The 20,241-nt window shown below is 41.4% G+C and overlaps 1 protein-coding gene across 4 annotated transcripts in view; it reads left to right on the plus strand.

Annotated features, from left to right (window-relative positions):
* BRAP (BRCA1 associated protein) overlaps positions 1–20,241 on the plus strand; it is a 37,553-nt gene that overhangs the window by 13,932 nt on the left and 3,380 nt on the right. For 3 of the 4 annotated variants that reach the window (XM_032602826.1, XM_032602824.1, XM_032602825.1), the window contains 5 exons: positions 2,969–3,044; positions 3,505–3,643; positions 4,009–4,118; positions 13,015–13,104; positions 18,809–18,912. In XM_032602826.1, the coding sequence (XP_032458717.1) occupies positions 2,969–3,044; positions 3,505–3,643; positions 4,009–4,118; positions 13,015–13,104; positions 18,809–18,912 (519 nt within the window). Of the gene's footprint in view, positions 1–2,277; positions 2,338–2,968; positions 3,045–3,504; positions 3,644–4,008; positions 4,119–13,014; positions 13,105–18,808; positions 18,913–20,241 lie in introns of all 4 variants that reach the window. The other variant, XM_032602823.1, reaches the window with a different exon arrangement.

The raw sequence follows: 20,241 nt of genomic DNA on the forward strand, positions 1-20,241 counted from the left end.
ATCTTGCCCCAGTTCTGTAGAGTCCTTGGTCAATTCTGGGGTATCATTTGAGGGTTCTTCAGAGAATTGTCCAGGTTTAAATTTGCCTTGAATAAAGCCACGCTGAGATGTTTGTGTTCCATAAAGGGTCTGTCTGTATCTTGTGTCCATCTGCTACACCATTTAAGTTCTGGATGCTTCTTTGTTTCCTGCCACTCCAATTTTACTTTCCGTACAAGTTAATTTTTGTAAAACCATAGCATTTTCAAGTTGGAAGTTTCCTCAGGGACCATCTTGTCCAACCTCCTCATTTTATAGAAGAGGAGACAGAGGCCCAGAGGTGAAAATTAGCATGCTCAAAGTGTCATGACAGAGAACGAATGCCAGAACTGGGTCCAGAATTCAACCCACCAGGCAGCTGCCCTCAAAACCATGCAGTGCCTTCAGCAAGTGGGTTTTGAGCCTCCCTATGTGCAACTACAGTGCTGTGTGCTGAGGGGGAGAGAAACAAACACAGACCCTCCTCGGGAACATTGATCTGCTAAGGTAGAGCCACACATACATGTATGCTTACAATTCGAGGTAGATATGAGAGAGAGCCAGCTGCCCCGCTGGGGTGGTCTGGAAGGGTTGCTTACAGAAGGCGGTATTGGTACCGGGTCACGAAGGGTGGTTTTTTGTCAGGGAAGGACATTCTGAGAGGATTTCCCCAAATATCTCCTCAGGAAAATAAGATTACAACTCAAAATTATTTTTGAAAGGAAGGCAGGAAGAATTGAATGAACTGTTATTTTTTAATAGATGAGATGGTATATCATAGAGGGCTAATTGTATAGTACAGATAAGTTTATTTTTATAATTTTCCCCCCTTTTTCCTTTTTATTCTCAGGATCATACATTTCGGAAAGATCATTTTGGCACAGTGTAGAAAATTAGATTTCAGAATTCGTTTGCTGTTTCTTATCCCACCACTACCACAGCTGCCACAAAGACTGAAGTGATGACACAGAGCTAGTTCCTACGTTTGACAAGACTGCTTGTGGAGTCCTAGCTGCCACTTCTTTTTTTTAAAATAAATTTATTTATTATTTATTTTTGGCCACATTGGGTCTTCGTTGCTGTGCACGGGCTTTCTCTAGTTGTGGCGAGTGGGGGCTACTCTTTGTTGTGGTGCGTGGGCTTCTCATTGCAGTGGCTTCTCTTGTTGCGGAGCACGGGCTCTAGGCACGTGGGCTTCAGTGGTTATGGCACACGGGCTTCAGTAGTTGTGGCTTGTGGGCTCTAGAGCACAGGCTCAGTAGTTGTGGTGCACGGGCTTAGTTGCTCTGTGGCATGTGGGATCTTCCCTGGCCAGGGCTCAAACCCGTGTCCCCAGCATTGGCAGGTGGATTCTTAACCACTGGGCCACCCGGGAAGTCCCTAGCTGCCACTTTTGTTACTTCTTCAAGTTTGTCCTGTCTTCTCTTTTGGTACTAAAGAAAGAGACAGACTAAATCCTTTAGCTTTCTCTTGGGAAACATAGTCCTTATCTGTGATAAGAACTTAGTGTTCTTCCTGCTTATTTCCATTTCTTGGTTTTATCTATTCAGTAGGGTAACAAACTGATACTAGTTATATCTTGAGCATTCTTTCTTCTTGGTGCCAGTTCACTTAGCCTCAACTATCACCTACTTTCTATCATTTTTGCCCATTGGACACAAATATTCGTGACTGGAACTTAGCATTACTTTGTCTTGAGTATAAGGGTTAATGGATTTTTTCAATTTTTTTCATTTTTATTGAAGTATAATTGACAATCAAAAATTGTATATATTTAAGGTGTACAACTAGATGACCCGATATACATCAACACTGTAAAATGCTCACCACAGCCAAGCAAGTCAGCATATCTTTTTCCAGATGAAATTCATTGTATGATAAAATGTTGTATGTGTTTCATGAAGGACATTAACTATTTTTTTTAGTGAAGTTTACTACAGAATTTAGTTTCAACTCTTAGGAGCAACCTTGAGAGGACAGGGTACATTTTGGATGATTTAAAACTTTGAGAAGTGGGGATAAGCTAGATTGAAGTAAAAATACATTGTGGGTAGCCAGACATGAAACAAAATTAACAACTCGTCTCAAGTCTCTAATTCTAACCTATAAATATTTAGTTCTTTGATTACCTAAGCTTTAGACAGAAGAGTGGAGAAAGATATGAGGCAGATCAAGATTTTTCCCTTATCCTCAGCTTTATCAATATTTTGTGGGACTTCCCTGGTGGCGCATTGGTTAAGAATACGCCTGCCGTTGCAGGGGACACGAGTTCAAGCCCTGGTCTGGGAAGATCCCACATGCCGTGGAGCAGCTAAGCCCGTGAGCCATAACTACTGAGCCTGCGTGCCCCAACTACTGAAGCCCACATGCCTAGAGCCCATGCTCCGCAACAAGAGAAGCCACTGCAATGAGAAGCCCGTGCACTGTAACAAAGAGTAGACCCCGGGCTTCCCTGGTGGTGCAGTGGTTGAGAGTCTGCCTGACGATGCAGGGGACACGGGTTCGTGCCCCGGTCTGGGAAGATACCACATGCCACGGAGCGGCTGGGCCCGTGAGCCATGGCTGCTGAGCCTGCGCATCCGGAGCCTGTGCTCCGCAACAGGGGAGGCCACAGCAGTGAGAGGCCTGCGTACCACAAAAAAATAAACAAACAAAAAAAAGAGTAGCCCCCACTTGTAGCAACTAGAGAAAGCCCTCATGCAGCAACGAAGACCCAATGCAGCCAAAAATAAATTATAATTAATTTTTTAAAAATTGTGGGTTTTTTTCCATTTCATTTGAGAATAGCTTGAAAGCATTTGTCTTTTGAATGATGTCCTTAATTACGATAAACTTAAAACTATTATATAAGAGAGGGAGGATATACAATTACATTTTTGACTTTTGGGTTCTGTGACAGCTGTCTTTTATATTTAATCTGTATTATTATTTTTTTTGGTGTCCTTTATAGGTGCCCTGTTTGCCGATATTGTCAGACACCAGAGCCAGTAGAAGAAAATAAGTGTTTCGAGTGTGGCGTTCAGGAAGTAAGTAACGAGTGGTGGGGAAGAGTAACGCACGCGGCTTTAATCGTCTGGGGTTTTCTTCTACCCAGTGTGGCGTAAATTCTTTTCAATTCTTTTGAGACTGATTTTTTTTTTTCTTTTTGTCCAGGGTCAGGCAAAAAATAAAAATACACAAACTATTTTACTCCTACACAAAATACTTTATGGTTTCATTCTTTGTCCTTTGAAAACGCCTAGACTTTTGTTGATAATTGTGATTATTTTTTCTTACTATTTACATAGAGTTCCATAGAATCCAGAGCGAAAAACTAATTGACCCCTAAAAGCATCCTTGCTTGTTGGGTTTTAAACATATTTATTCAGAACTCCTGTAGAAACAACTCTAAACCTCATCCTGTGTCAGGCTCTCCTCTTTCCACCCCAGTGGACCAGGTCATGTGTTTTTATGTAACTAATTAAGATCTTACCTCCTTCTTGGCAGAACCTGTGGATTTGTTTAATATGTGGCCACATAGGATGTGGACGGTATGTGAGTCGACATGCCTATAAGCACTTTGAGGAGACCCAGCACACATATGCCATGCAGCTCACCAACCATCGAGTCTGGGACTATGCTGGAGGTGAACACCACTCCCATTTTCTAATTTGGATTCATTCTTTCTGAAAACATCTCCGTCAGAACCTCTCCCCTTGCTCTCACAGCTTGAAGTCTTCCTGACAGCTGTGGCAAACTCCAATTCTTATGGTGCCCCACAGGGCACTATTTCCTGTGAATGGCCTGCACTGCAGAGGATAAAGAGAGTTAATACTTACACTCTGCCCTCTCTTTTTTTTTTAATTCAAATGATTTAACCCAGTTTTAAAGAAATATTGCAAGGCATTTAATTTGGATCTGTAAAAACATAATTTTGCCAAAGTTAAAGGCTTATGGAGACCCTTTTCATTCTGAAGAAACATGCCTTGGTTGACTAATTCTTTTCTTTAGATAATTATGTCCATCGACTGGTCGCAAGTAAAACAGATGGAAAGATAGTACAGTATGAATGTGAGGGTGATACTTGCCAGGAGGAGAAAATAGATGCCTTACAGTTAGAGGTAAGATATTTTATTAATAATTACTGAATACGTATATCTACTGCTTTTTACTACTCTAACTTGAAAGGTTGTTTGGGCTTTTAATTTTGCCATATGCCCTGCATGTTAGCTTTTGTTTTAAAGATCTGTATTGCTCTGAAGGATTATAAAAATATTTTTATTCCATCTGATTTTCTTCTTTGAAAATCTGATAAGTTTCACTGAGCCTTATTACCTTTAGTGTCATGTTCCTGGTTGTCTCAAGTTCAGTATTAGTGTTGTCCTCTATAGCTGTGATAAAGGTGGAAATTAAGAATCTTCCTGGGCTTTCCTGGTGGTGCAGTGGTTGAGAGTCCGCCTGCCGATGCAGAGGACACGGGTTCGTGCCCCGGTTCGGGAAGATCCCACATGCCGCGGAGCGGCTGGGCCCGTGAGCCATGGCCGCTGAGCCTACGCATCTGGAGCCTGTGCTCCGCAACGGGAGAGGCCACAACAGTGAGAGGCCCACGTACAGCAAAAGAAAAAAAAATGTTTAAGAATCTTCCTGTTGGGGGGGATTCCCTGGTGGTCCAGTGGTTAGGACTCCACGCTTCCACTGCAGGGGGCACGGGTTCGATCCCTCGTCGGGGAATTGAGATCCCACATGCTGCACGGTGTGGCCAAAAAATAAAAAATAAAATAAAATATATCCTTGAAAAAAAAAGTTATAAAAAAAAAAATCCTTCCTGTTGGCATCACAGTAGCAGTTGGAAATTGAGCAAACTTGGTCAGGATAAGTTAACCCCAATAGCATCTTTCCATGCTGAGAAGCTTTTTCCCATATATTGGGCTGGCTTTTATAATTGGACCCTTATATAGATAAAGCCATTTTTAGGGTTTTCATATAATTGAGGAAGCAATAAAATTACCACAGTCGTATTTTTCTCATAGCAGTAAACCCCATCTACTATAAAATTGATGTGTAAATTTTATATTAAGGAAGGAAAAGTTTAACATGACTCCTATTTTATAAATTTCAAAATGATTACTTTAAAAACAAATACATTAACCTTGGGAGGAGGTGGACATTTGAAAACTTGCTTATCTCTAGACTCTTAAGGTCAGTGGGATGGCCTAAAATAGAGCTAATGTTACCATTAATAAATTGTATTGATGTGAAAAAAATTCAAATCTTTTTTTAAAAATATTTATTTATTTATATTTTTGGCTGCATCAGGTCTCAGTTGTGGCATGCAGGATCTTTCATCGCGGCGGGAGGGCTTCTCTCCAGTTGTGGTGCTTGGGCTCCAGAGTGCGCAGGCTCAGTAGTTGCAGCACTTGTGGGCTTAGTTGCCCCGCGGCATGTGGGATCTTAGTTCCCTGACCAGGGATCGAACCCGCATCCCCTGCATTGGGAGGCGGACTCTTAACCACTGGACCACCAGGGAAGTCCCCCCCAAAAATTCAAATTTTTAATGTTAAGTTTGTAGTAACTCTTCCAAATTAAGTATGTTCATTCAGTGAATACTTATTGAGGGTTGCCATCTGTTAGCCACTCTTCCATGTGCTGCTGGGAGCTCAGCATTAAATAGACTCCCTGCCTTCATGGAACATACATTCTAGTGACACACACACATACAGTCTTCCAATTGTCCTTTCTTTCTGTTGCTCTTTCATTCCTTCTCTGGCCTGCAAACATGATTAGATCTCTTCCAGTCTCCTGGAATGGTCTTTCCAGAATGCAGATGTGATCTTGCCACTCCTTGGCTCTTATTTCTCAATATCATACCCCAGAGCCTTCCATAGGCCCCATCTCTCCATACCCTACACCCCAGCCTCATTGGTCTCACTTCATCTCTGAAGCAATTCTAAACATCCACAGCTCACATCTTGTTAGTTCTCTGGAATCTGTCTCCTCCTCCTGTCTGTCAAGAGTCCTCTCACATCTCACCTTCTCTCAGAAGTCCTACCGGATCCTGTCCTTTCTCTGTAGTTACACAGCACTGTTCATTCATTCATGCATTGAGGCAGCAAACATTTCTTGACATCCAGAATGTGCCAGGCACTGGGGGTACAGAAATGAAGATATAATCCTTGCTTTCAAAGAGTTCAGTCCAGTCACGGAGAGAGGCAGGCAAACCGGTGATTAAGTGCTAATGTCATAAGTGCTGGTAATGATAGGCACAGTGTCGTGGGAGCCGAGAGAGGCAATTAACCCAGGGCTGGGAGTGACAGGGACAGCTTCCTGTAGGGGGCAGACGGATGAGCTGATTTGAGTTACACTTTGATTTAAAACCATGTAGAGAACTCCCAGCGGCTTGGGGTCTATTCCCTCCGCCATCACGGAACTGCCCCGGAGCCCGAGGGGAGGGTGGCCTCACTGAGGCTGCCGGCTCTGGAGGGGCCCCGGCGGCCGAAGCCGCAACAGTCGTGTGGACGGCGGGCCGTTGTTTCAACAAGTAACTTAAAGACAAAATGGAAAAACAAGGAGGTTTGTGCCTGAGATCATGTTGATGTGAAACCGGGGATGGGCACCTTGTGCCAGCCGTGTGGATGAAAAGCTCTTGGTGCTGCAGCCAGGAGTCAGTGCTGTGCCTCTGAGGTGGGAGAGCCAACTTCAGGACACTGGTCAACAAGAGACCTCCCAGCTCCACATAATATCAAACGGCGAAAATCTCCCAGAGATCTCCATCTCAACGCCAGCACCCAGCTTCACTCAACGACCACCAAGCTACAGTGCTGGACACCTTATGCCAAACAACTACCAAACAGTAACACAACCCCACCCATTAGCAGAGAGGCTGCCTAAAATCATAATAAGTCCACAGACACCCCAAAACACACCACCAGATGTGGACCTGCCCACCAGAAGGACAAGATCCAGCCTCATCCACCAGAACACAGGCAATAGTCCCCTCCACCAGGAAGCCTACACAACCCACTGAACCAACCTTAGCCACTGGGGACAGACACCAAAAACAATGGGAACTACGAACTGCAGCCTGCAAAAAGGAGACCCCAAACACAGTAGGATAAGCAAAATGAGAAGACAGAGAAATACACAGCAGATGAAGGAGCAAGGTGAAAACCCACCAGACCAAACAACTGAAGAGGAAATAGGCAGTCTACCTGAAAAAGAATTCAGAATAATGATAGTAAAAATGATCCAAAATCTTGGAATAGAATAGACAAAATGCAAGAAACATTTAACAAGGACCTAGAAGAACTAAAGATGAAACAAACAGTGATGAACAACACAATAAATGAAATTAAAAATACTCTAGATGGGATCAATAGCAGAATAACTGAGGCAGAAGAACGGATAAGTGACCTGGAAGATAAAATAGTGGAAATAACTACTGCAGAGCAGAATAAAGAGAAAAGAATGAAAAGAACTGAGGACAGCCTCAGAGACCTCTGGGACAACATTAAACGCACCAACATTCGAATTATAGGAGTTCCAGAAGAAGAAGAGAAAAAGAAAGGGACTGAGAAAATATTTGAAGAGATTATAGTTGAAAACTTCCCTAATATGGGAAAGGAAATAGTTAATCAAGTCCAGGAAGCACAGAGAGTCCCATATAGGATAAATCCAAGGAGAAATACGCCAAGACACATATTAATCAAACTGTCAAAAATTAAATACAAAGAAAACATATGAAAAGCAGCAAGGAAGGGCTTCCCTGGTGGCGCAGTGGTTGAGAGTCCGCCTGCCGATGCAGGGGACAGGGGTTTGTGCCCCGGCACAGGAAGATCCCACATGCCACAGAGCAGCTGGGCCCGTGAGCCATGGCTGCTGAGCCTGTGCGTCCGGAGCCTGTGCTCCACAACAGGAGAGGGCACAACAGTGAGACGCCACTGTAGCGCCAAAAAAACAAAAAACAAAAAAACAAAAAAAACAGCAAGGGAAAAACAGCAAATAACACACAAGGGAATCCCCGTAAGGTTAACAGCTGATCTTTCAGCAGAAACTCTGCAAGCCAGAAGGGACTGGCAGGACATATTTAAAGTGATGAAGGAGAAAAACCTGCAACCAAGATTACTGTACCCAGCAAGGATCTCATTCAGATTTGATGGAGAAATTAAAACCTTTACAGACAAGCAAAAGCTGAGAGAGTTCAGCACCACCAAACTAGCTTTACAACAAATGCTAAAGGAACTTCTCTAGGCAAGAAACACAAGAGAAGGAAAAGACCTACAATAACAAACCCAAAACAATTTAGAAAATGGGAATAGGAACATACATATCGAAAATTACCTTAAATGTAAATGGACTAAATGCTCCCACCAAAAGACACAGATTGGCTGAATGGATACAAAAACAAGACCCATATATATGCTGTCTACAAGAGACCCACTTCAGACCTAGAGACACATACAGACTGAAAGTGAGGGGATGGAAAAAGATATTTCATGCAAATGGAAACCAAAAGAAAGCTGGAGTAGCAATTCTCATATCAGACAAAATAGACTTTAAAATAAAGACTATTAGAAGAGACAAAGAAGGACACTACATAATGATCAAGGGATCAATCCAAGAAGAAGATATAACAATAGTAAATATTTATGCACCCAACATAGGAGCACCACAGTACATAAGGCAAATACTAACAGCCATAAAAGGGGAAATCGACAGTAACACATTCATAGTAGGGAACTTTAACACCCCACTTTCACCAATGGACAGATCATCCAAAATGAAAATAAAAAAGAAAACACAAGCTTTAAGTGATGCATTAAACAAGACGGACTTAATTGATATTTATAGGACACTCCATCCAAAAACAACAGAATACACATTTTTCTCAAGTGCTCATGGAACATTCTCCAGGATAGATCATATCTTGGGTCACAAATCAAGCCTTGGTAAATTTAAGAAAATTGAAGTTGTATCAAGTACCTTTTCCGACCACAATGCTATGAGACTAGATATCAATTACAGGAAAAGATCTGTAAAAAATACAAACATATGGAGGCTAAACAATACACTACTTAATAACGAAGTGATAACTGAAGAAATCAAAGAGGAAATTAAAAAATACCTAGAAACAAATGACAATGGAGACACGATGACCCAAAACCTATGGGGTGCAGCAAAAGCAGTTCTAAGAGGGAAGTTTATAGCAATACAAGCCCACCTTAAGAAACAGGAAACATCTCGAATAAACAACCTAACCTTGCACCTAAAGCAATTAGAGAAAGAAGAACAAAAAAAACCCAAAGTTAGCAGAAGGAAAGAAATCATAAAAATCAGATCAGAAATAAATGAAAAAGAAATGAAGGCAATGATAGCAAAGATCAATAAAACTAAAAGCTGGTTCTTTGAGAAGATAAACAAAATTGATAAACCATTAGCCAGACTCATCAAGAAAAAAAGGGAGAAGACTCAAATCAATAGAATTAGAAATGAAAAAGGAGAAGTAACAACTGACACTGCAGAAATACAAAAGATCGTGAGAGATTACTACAAGCAACTCTATGCTAATAAAATGGACAACCTGGAAGAAATGGACAAATTCTTAGAAATGCACAACCTGCCAAGACTGAATCAGGAAGAAATAGAAAATATGAACAGGCCAATCAGAAGCACTGAAATTGAAACTGTGGTTAAAAATCTTCCAACAGGGGCTTCCCTGGTGGCGCAGTGGTTGAGAGTCCGCCTGCCGAGGCAGGGGACACGGGTTCGTGCCCCGGTCCGGGAAGATCCCACATGCCGTGGAGCGGCTGGGCCCGTGAGCCATGGCCGCTGGGCCTGCGCGTCCAGAGCCTGTGCCCCGCAGCGGGAGAGGCCGCAACAGTGAGAGGCCCGCGTACCGCAAAAAAAAAAAAAAAAAAATCTTCCAACAAACAAAAGCCCAGGACCAGATGGCTTCACAGGCGAATTCTATCAAACATTTAGAGAACACCTATCCTTCTCAAACTCTTCCAAAATATAGCAGAGGGGGAGGAACACTTCCAAATTCATTCTACGAGGCCACCATCACCTTGATACCAAAACCAGACAAGGATGTCACGAAGAAAGAAAACTACAGGCCAATATCACTGATGAACATAGATGCAAAAATCCTCAACAAAATACTAGCAAACAGAATCCAACAGCACATTAAAAGGATCATACACCATGATCAAGTGGGGTTTATTCCAGGAATGCAAGGATTCTTCAGTATCCTCAATCAATGTGATAAACCATATTAACAAGTTGAAGGAGAAAAACCATGTGATCATCTCAATAGATGCAGAGAAAGCTTTCGACAAAATTCAACACCCATTTATGATAAAAACCCTGCAGAAAGTAGGCATAGAGGGAACTTTTCTCAACATAATAAAGGCCATATATGACAAACCCACAGCCAACATCATCCTCAATGGTGGAAAAATTGAAACCATTTCCACTAAGATCAGGAACAAGACAAGGTTGCCCACTCTCACCACTCTTATTCAACATAGTTTTGGAAGTTTTAGCCACAGCAGTCAGAAGAAAAGGAAATAAAAGGAATCCAAATCGGAAAAGAAGAAGTAAAGCTGTCACTGTTTGCAGATGACATGATACTATACATACAGAATCCTAAAGATGCTACCAGAAAACTAGTAGAGCTTATCAATGAATTTGGTAAAGTAGCAGAATACAAAATTAATGCACAGAAATCTCTTGCATTCCTATAAACTAATGATGAAAAATCTGAAAGTGAAATCAAGAAAACACTCCCATTTACCACTGCAGCAAAAAGAATAAAATATCTAGGAATAAACCTACCTAAGGAGAAAAAAGATCTGTATGCAGAAAATTATAAGACACTGATGAAAGAAATTAAAGATGAAACAAATAGATGGAGAGATATACCATGTTCTTGGATTGGAAGAATCAACATTGTGAAAATGACTCTACTACCCAAAGCAATCTACAGATTCAGTGCAATCCCTATGAAACCACCACTGGCATTTTTCACAGAACTAGAACAAAAAATTTCACAATTTGTATAGAAACACAAAAGACCCCGAATAGCCAAAGCAATCTTGAGAACAAAAAACAGAGCTGGAGGAATCAGGCTCCCTGACTTCAGACTATACTACAAAGCTACAGTAATCAAGACAGTATGGTACTGGCACAAAAACAGAAAGATAGATCAATGGAACAGGATAGAAATCCCAGAGATAAACCCACACACATATGGTCACCTTATCTTTGATAGAGGAGGCAGGAATGTACAGTGGAGAAAGGACAGCCTCTTCAATAAGTGGTGCTGGGAAAACTGGACAGGTACATGTAAAAGTATGAGATTAGGTCACTCCCTAACACCATACACCAAAATAAGCTCAAAATGGATTAAAGACTTAAATGTAAGGCCAGAAACTGTCAAACTCTTAGAGGAAAACATAGGCAGAATACTCTGTGACATAAATCACAGCAAGATCCTTTTTGACCCATCTCCTAGAGAAATGGAAATAAAAACAAAAATAAACAAATGGGACCTAATGAAACTTCAAAGCTTTTGCACAGCAAAGGAAACCATAAACAAGACCAAAAGACAGCCCTCAGAATGGGAGAATATATTTGCAAATGAAGCAACTGACAAAGGATTAATTTCCAGAATTTACAAGCAGCTCATGCAGCTCAATAACAAAAAAACAAACAACCCAATCCAAAAATAGGCAGAAGACCTAAATAGACATTTCTCCAAAGAAGATATACAGACTGCCAACAAACACATGAAAGAATGCTCAACATCATTAATCATTAGAGAAATTCAAATCAAAACTACAATGAGCTATCACCGCACACCGATCAGAACAGCCATCATGAAAAAAATCTACAAACAATAAATGCTGGAGAGGGTGTGGAGAAAAGGGAACACTCTTGCACTGCTGGTGGGAATGTGAATTGGTACAGCCACTATGGAGAACAGTATGGAGGTTCCTTAAAAAACTACAAATAGAACTACCGTATAACCCAGCAATCCCACTACTGGGCATATACCCTGAGAAAACCGTAATTCAAAAAGAGTCATGTACCAAAATGTTCGTTGCAGCTCTATTTACAATAGCCCAGAGATGGAAACAACCTAAGTGTCCATCATCGGATGAATGGATAAAGAAGGTGTGGCACATATATACAAGGGAATATTACTCAGCCATAAGAAGAAACGAAATTGAGCTATTTGTAATGAGGTGGATGGACCTACAGTCTGTCATACAGAGTGAAATAAGTCAGAAAGAGAAAGACAAATACCATATGCTAACACATATATATGGAATTTAAGAAAAAAAATGTCATAAAGAACCTAGGGGTAAGACAGGAGTAAAGACACAGACCTACTAGAGAACGGACTTGAGGATATGGGGAGGGGGAAGGGTGAGCTGTGACAAAGCGAGAGAGAGGCATGGACATATATACACTACCAAACGTAAGGTAGATAGCTAGTGAGAAGCAGCCGCATAGCACAGGGATATCAGCTTGGTGCTTTGTGACCGCCTGGAGGGGTAGGATAGGGAGGGTGGGAGGGAGGGAGATACAAGAGGGAAGAGAGATGGGAACATATGTATATGTATAACTGATTCACTTTGTTACAAAGCAGAAACTAACACACCATTGTAAAGCAATTATACCCCAATAAAGATGTAAAAAAAAAAAAAGAAAGAAATGAAGGGAAAAAAAAAACCATGTAGTTCTTCTTGAAGTCAGCTTAAACAGAAATCTAAGGGTTTTTTAAATTGTACATTTCTCTGTTTGTCCCTATAGATTGTAAGCCCCCAGAGGACCAAAGTGTAATTGTCATCTCTGTGTTCCCCTAGTTTATTGAGTAGAGTGGAACCAAGGTGTAATATACATTCTGTATGTTCCTCTTAGTCTTCTGCAGGTCATTAAAAGTCAGGTTTTAATTGAATTTCAGAGACTGACAACTGTGACTTATGTTTTGGTGTTCATTCTCTGTTTTTGTAGTATTCATATTTACTAACAAGCCAGCTGGAGTCTCAGCGAATCTACTGGGAAAACAAGATAGTTCGGATAGAGAAGGACACAGCAGAGGAAGTAAGTTTCTGGTCTGGTGACTGCTGAAATGCCACATGCCACGATAGCCTGATGTTGGGGGGAGAAGGAAGAGTACAGGGAAAAAGGGGTCTCAGAGTCTTCCTTCTCAGTCTCATCTATAGGTAGAGAACTGGTTTGCCTCTAAAAAGAAACCTTTGTTACATGTCAGTTAAATCTCAACAAAGCTGGGGGCTCGTAAGGGGTAGGAAAAAGAAAAGATTTGGAATCAGTTGGCTCACCCCAGTAACCTAACTCTACATCAAGTTTCCAGGGAGAAGTAGTAAACACCTGACTTGTCATTATGCTAGAGACTTAGCCCCAGAAGGTCGTATCAGGGAACAAGAAATTGTAGACCACAATGAGAATGAAGTTAGTCGAAAAGAGGAAAAGGAAGAGACAGAAATACGCTATTGCAAATGTAATCAACTAAGCATAATTTAAAAGAAGGGAAGCAGAGATATATTCTCACCTAGGATTAGTAAATCAAGAAGATTTTATTGTGTGCTGAGCCCTATACACAATTTTATTTTGTGCTGAGCCCTATACTAAGTTAAGGAAGAAATAAAATACTTGCTACATACCTGAAACAAAAGAAACCTTGGACTTAAAGGCTTGGTATTTTGGGGTTGGGATGTTGTTTGTTAACTTCAATCAGGTTTTCTAGTGCCTTGTGCAATTCCATTTAAAAAATAGAAGTATGTGCATGAGGGTTTGTACTTTCAGTCAGCCAGTTGGTTTGTCATCTTGGGAACAGCTGCTTTGGGGAGCTGAATATGGGCTCCTGAGGCAACAAGATGGTGCTTTGAAACTGAAGGGAATAAAATTAGGCAGAGATGCTGAAGTGGTCACCATGGCACCTTATTAGTCTAGGGCAGTAGTCTTGAAAATTTAACAAAATAATGCTTTAAAGAAAAGGCCATTCACTACTCGGATGGATAGAAGAGAAAAGTGATGTGATTTTGGTGGAAACCCGGCCCAGAGTGGCCCAGAGCTCCACCTGCTTGGTTTGGCCTTTGGCTCCAGCATGTACAAGGAACCCTGAGGGTTCCAGACCAGGGACTTTGAAAACCAGTGAGCACCTAAGTGTTCGTGTATAACTAGGGCTCTGGGAACCATTATCAGGACCTAGAGACAGTGTTCATAATTCAGTGATTCTCTTAGTGTTGAGTAAAGGCTTTTAAATGTTTTTAAATGATTGACTTAAATGATTATTTTTAAAGTGATTATTTTAATAACTTTGCGAATCCTCACCAGCAACTGGGCCCTCAGATGGGGGGACTGCAGAGCCGGGTTTGGGGTCACCTCAGTGGTAGCTGGTGTTATCGTGGAGCTTAGCAGGCAGGGCCAAGCTTTCACTTTATGCCAGGCCCATGGGCCCAAGTTTCTGAGTATGCCTACAAATGAGGAGAAATCAGGTTTTTTCATTAAGGCTTAACACCAGCTTTAAAATGATCTTTGGTGAAAAGTTCATGATGAAATTCTTACAGGAACCTTCTAAGCAATGGAAGTGCCTTTCCAGAGGGGCTTCAGGTCACTTGACATACTGTTCTGAATAGGGCTTGATTGGAGTCCACATGGGAAGGAGGTGTGTCTGATGGCACTCACAAGGCAGAGCAGAGGTCGCTGCCACTTGGTGTCAGGTTTGGGGCTCCCAGGGAGGAGCACTGGCAACGCCATGCAGCCTCACTGATGGGTTTTTCTACGGGCTGTACCAGCGTGAGCACCTCAAGTGCTTTGTGCAGACCCTTGAGAGCTAAGCTCAGGATTCTCTCTGCCCTTTACGACTCTTTAGGATTAACTGCATTCCCTAACACATGCCCATGGAAAGCAAGTCAAGGGGCAGGGAAGCTAAAAATGTGAAACTTGTGTCTACTTTTAGGTAGGGATAAGGTAGAGGCAAGGGCAGCCCTAAATAAAAAGCTCGAAAAGGGTATTTTGTCTTCTAGTAAAAAATGTCACTTATCCGTAAGTTAATTGGTGATGCAAGCCTTTTGTTCCCGCTGCTGTCCTCCTTTTGACCAGTCCTCTGTCCGTTGGCACCTTCAGCAGTAGAGCACATGCAGGGAGAAACAGTAACCGTGCATTTCACTGGCAGAGATTCTTGGTCATGGGCCTCATATAAAGGTAATGTTGGGGAGGAGAGGAACTGCAGATTGAAATTCACTGCGGACTTCAATTATAATACTATTCCAGTCCCACGATGCCTTAGGTAGTACAATTGCTGTAGTATGTGAGCAGAGTCTGTTCTGGAAAATGAAGCTCATACCCACTTGAAGGTTCATAGTTTTAGTGGGGCCATGTATAAGAGCATAGAGTAGGCCATCAGTACAGGTGCATTCCCCTAAAGATACCTCTTTTCTTTTTAAACCTCTAGCTCCATATAGAAATTGCTCTTTCTGCAGGTGTGGATTGTGAACTGAGTTTGGTGGCTACTGGCATTTTTATTAGCATAGGGTAGATGTCAGAGTGTATCACATTTAATATTGTTTTGTGAAACTTTTGTATCAGGGTGTGTGTGTGTGTGTGTGTGTATGTGTGTATATGTGTGTGTGTACTAAGTGTTTCTTACTGAGGGCTAATGGTCAGAATTGCTTTTAAAACCACTAATTTAGGACTTCCCTGGTGGCGCAGTAGTTAAGAACCCGCCTGCCAATGCAGGGAACACGGGTTCAAGCCCTGGTCCGAGAAGATCCCACATACTGCGGAGCAACTAAGCTTGTGCACCACAACTGCTGAGCCTGCGCTCTAGAGCTTGCGAGCCACAACTACTGAGCCTGTGTGCCACAACTACTGAAGCCTACGTGCCTAGAGCCCATGCTTCACAATGAGAGAAGCCACCGCAATGAGAAGCCCGCGCACCGCAACGAAGAGTAGCCCCCGCTCGCCACAACTAGAGAAAGCCCGCACGCAGCAATGAAGACCCAGTGCAGCCAAAAATAAATTTTAAAAAAACAAACACAAATTTAAGCCATTGTAACATTTGTCTCTAGCAATATCAGAAACCTTTTTGAGGTTACTAGATATTTTTCATCTTGATTTAAATGTGTTTAGCTTATTGTCTTTAGTGACCAAAACAGACAGGTTGGTTCCTTTTGATGGTCATTTCTGTCCTTTCCAATTTCCCTAAACTGACAGGAGTCAGTTTAAGAAAAAATGTCAGAAGGATCTAGTGGTCTTATTTTAAGACAATATTGAGGAGAAAATTAATACCAAATAGAATGATAGCAATTTGAAAGCTATTTTTATTTTTATGACATAGAGGAACTTTTAGAAATCTCTCTTTAATTGCATGTTCTTCCAACTTAATGACGTTGGCTCTAAAGTTAATTTCTACAAAACAGTTAATTTCTTATTTAAAAAAAGAGGGAGCAGTGCTGTTAGAGACCTGCTAGGCGAGCCGTAGCAAATGTTTAAAAAGAAAGCGTTAAGGGCTTCCCTGGTGGCGCAGTGGTTGAGAGTCCGCCTGCCAATGCAGGGGACGCGGGTTCGTGCCCCGGTCTGGGAAGATCCCACATGCCACGGAGCAGCTGGGCCTGTGAGCCATGGCCGCTGAGCCTGCGCGTCCAGAGCCTGTGCTCCGCAATGGGAGAGGCCACAACAGTGAGAGGCCCACATACCTCAAAAAAAAGAAAAAGAAAGCGTTAAAAGTAGTGGCCCTTTTTCTGGCGTGACAGATGTTGCATGCATCACAGATCTCTGCTAAGAGTTTAAATCTTGCCAAGAGGTCAGTTTTCCTTTGCTATAGAGCTTTGGCCTCCCATATAGTGCAGAGAGAGTTTTAGAACTTGGCTTTGGACCCAGACTTGGGGGTCCAATCTTGGACCCATGTCACTCGAGCTGGGTGACCTTGGAGTGTATTGCCTCACCTTTCTCTAAGCCTCAGTTTCTGTAAAAAGTTTACATACCTAAGTCATAGGCTTGTTATAAACAATAAATGAGATACTACCTATAAAACACCTAGCCAGGACCTGGGCCATAGGATTTAAATTCTCAGTCACTTCTGTGCCTATTATTATTATTACCTCACGATCCACCTGTCTTCCGGTGTCCTTAGACAAGTGGAGTTGAGGTGTTTCCCAAGTCTGTAGATCTTAACACCTGTGTGAATCCAGTGTCTACATAACTAGACTTCCACAGACTCCTTGCTAGGATTGCTGCCATCTGACACATAATACACCAGAATTTTTAATTTCTCTTAAGTTTTTAAGACAATGTAATTTGAATTCTCTCTGTAAATTGCCTTTATATAAACTCAAAATAAGAACTGCTTATGTTCCATATGGCTTCACAGTACATGAGAAAATTAATAGTGAAATTGGATGGAAAAAAGCACCAAACAGAATCACCTGTTACAAGTAACTTCAGATTATTTGGATAATACAATTGTCACTTAAAAGCATGGATTTGAACTGCACAGGTCCACTTATATGTGGATTGTTTTCAGTGGATACCTGCTACAGTACTGCAGGATCCGCCAATGGTTGAATCCACAGATGCAGAACCATGGATGCGGAGGGCCGACAATAAAGTTATACTCAGATTCTCGACTTCAAGGAGGGTCGAGACCACACATTGTTCAAGGGTCAAGTGTAACTTTTAGAATATGATCTCAAGAGTTAAAAAACTGGTCAGTTAAGAATTGGAGATTCTGCCCTCCTACACTGTTGATGGGAATGTAAATTGGTGCAGTCACTATGGAAGACAGTATGGAGGTTCCTTAAAAAACTAAAAACAGAACTGCCATATGATCCTGCAATCCCACTCCTGGGCATATATTCAGAAAAGATGAAAACTAATTTGAAAAGAAAAATGCACCCCAGTGTCCATAGCAGCACTGTTTACAATAGCTAAGGCATGGAAGAAACCTAAATGTCCATCCACAGATAAATGGGTAAAGAAGATGTGGTATATATATGCAATGGAATATTACTCAGCCATAAAAAAGAATGAAATAATGCCATTTGCAGCAACATGGATGGACCTAGAGATTATCAAACTAAATGAAGTAAAGACAGAAAGACAAATATTACATGATATCACTTATATCCAAATCTAAAAAATAATACAAATGAATCTATTTACAAAACAGAAACAGACTCACAGACATAGAAAACAAATTTATGTTTACCAAAGGGGAAAGGAAGGGCAGTATGAGATTAACAGATACTACTATATATGAAATAGAAAGCAACAAGGATTTACTGTATAACACAGGGAACAATATTTACTGTATAACACAGGGAACAATACTCAATGTCTTGTAATAACCTATAATGGAAATAATCTGAAATATATATATATGAATCACTTTGCTGTAAACCTGAAACTAACACAATATTACACAATATCATCAGCTACACTTCAATTTAAAAACAAAGATTGGGAGGTTCTGGTCTGGCCTCTGATAAATCATCTCATGCTCTACAGCCTGAAGCTCTTTCTTTACCTTCTGGCAGTTTCACTCAACATTCAGTAGCTCTTGACCCTCTTGATCCTGGTTTAGAGAAATGGTAAGAAAAAAAAGGATTTCTGAAAATTTTTATTCCTATTGCAGAAATTCTTTCAGATAATGGTCTCACCTTTTCCAAATTTGGTTTGTCAAAGTTAAAGACAGGTAATTGGGAAAAAAAATGGTGATGTTAGCCCCAAAGGCCACACAGCTTTGTCTTTGTGAAGTGAAACTGATCTCTGTTTGCTCTTTCAGATTAACAACATGAAGACCAAATTTAAAGAAACAATTGAGAAATGTGATAATTTGGAGCACAGACTAAATGATCTCCTGAAAGAAAAGCAGTCTGTGGAAAGAAAGTAGGTATAACTGGCCTGTTGTTTTAATTAGCTTTTTTATTCTAACAGGTTCCATAAACAGATAATCTCCTTTATACCCATGGACACACTCTCATTGTCAAGTGTGTATCACCAGGTTTTCAGGGCTCTCCCCATATATGGAGCAAACCTACTGTGACTTCCTGTTTACTAAAAAATTCAGTGTTTCACGCCAGATGGATGCCATGTGGAATGCAGGACGCTCTCCTGATGTCTGTGCTCATGCTACATGCAAGTATCTTCCATTTTGGCCTGTAGAAAGCAACTTCCTTGTGCCCAGAGCATCTCTGAGCCATGGTGGCTGAGAAATGGCAGTTAGGAAAGAGATTTACGTTTAAGCTGAAGATGGCATGTGTTCTGGCCTTGGTCGGGAATTACAGGCCAAAGATGTTGAACATGGAGCAAAAAATTCATCAACAACATGGCAAGAACAGACTCTACTAGTGTTATTTGGGAAGATAATTGCTACTGATTGAAACTGCCTTTCTAGTTTAAGTTATACTCACAAAAATAATTGGATTTTTTTACTCCAGACAAATGGATAAAAAATAAATTTAAGGGGGATAATTATCCCTTAAGTTTTTTTTTTTTAATCTTGGGATAAATTTAGTTTTACAAAAAGGTTGCAAAGATAGTGCAAAGGATTCCCGTATACCTTTCACCTGTTCTCCCTCATTGCAAATAGGTGGGTATTTTTAGTCATTTGTGTGGGGGGATTGGGGGGTAAAATCCATGTAACGTAGATTCTGCCGTTCTAAGTATGCAGCTCACAGTGTTGTGCAGCTGTGACCACTGTATGGTTCCAGAATTTTTTATCACCCCAAAAGAAACTCTTCAGCAAAGGTGTTTGTTTGTTTTTGTTTGTTTGTTTGTTTTTGGGTGTTTTTTTTGCGTTGTGCGGGCCTCTCACTGTTGTGGCCTCTCCCGTTGCGGAGCACAGGCTCCGGACGCGCAGGCTCAGCGGCCATGGCCCACAGGCCCAGCCGCTCCGCGGCATGTGGGATCTTCCTGGACCAGGGCACGAACCCGCGTCCCCTGCATCGGCAGGCGAACTCTCAACCACTGCACCACCAGGGAAGCCCCCTGCAAAGGTGTTTTTTAACTGCTGTGAAAACAACACTACATTAATAGAAATACAAATCAAAAATTCTCCTATACTTTCAGCACCCTAACAAATTGAACTGTTCCAAAGAATTTAAAAATTAAAACTGGAAGTTTTCTTTCACCCCCAAATCCGGCTATCTAGAGGTAACCATTATTAATGGTACCAGTGAATCTTTGTTGTTCTCGGTCTTTTGCAGTATCTGTGTA

The sequence above is a fragment of the Phocoena sinus genome, chromosome 14 (genome assembly GCF_008692025.1).
Source record: "Phocoena sinus isolate mPhoSin1 chromosome 14, mPhoSin1.pri, whole genome shotgun sequence".
Taxonomy (NCBI): Eukaryota; Metazoa; Chordata; class Mammalia; order Artiodactyla; family Phocoenidae; genus Phocoena; species Phocoena sinus.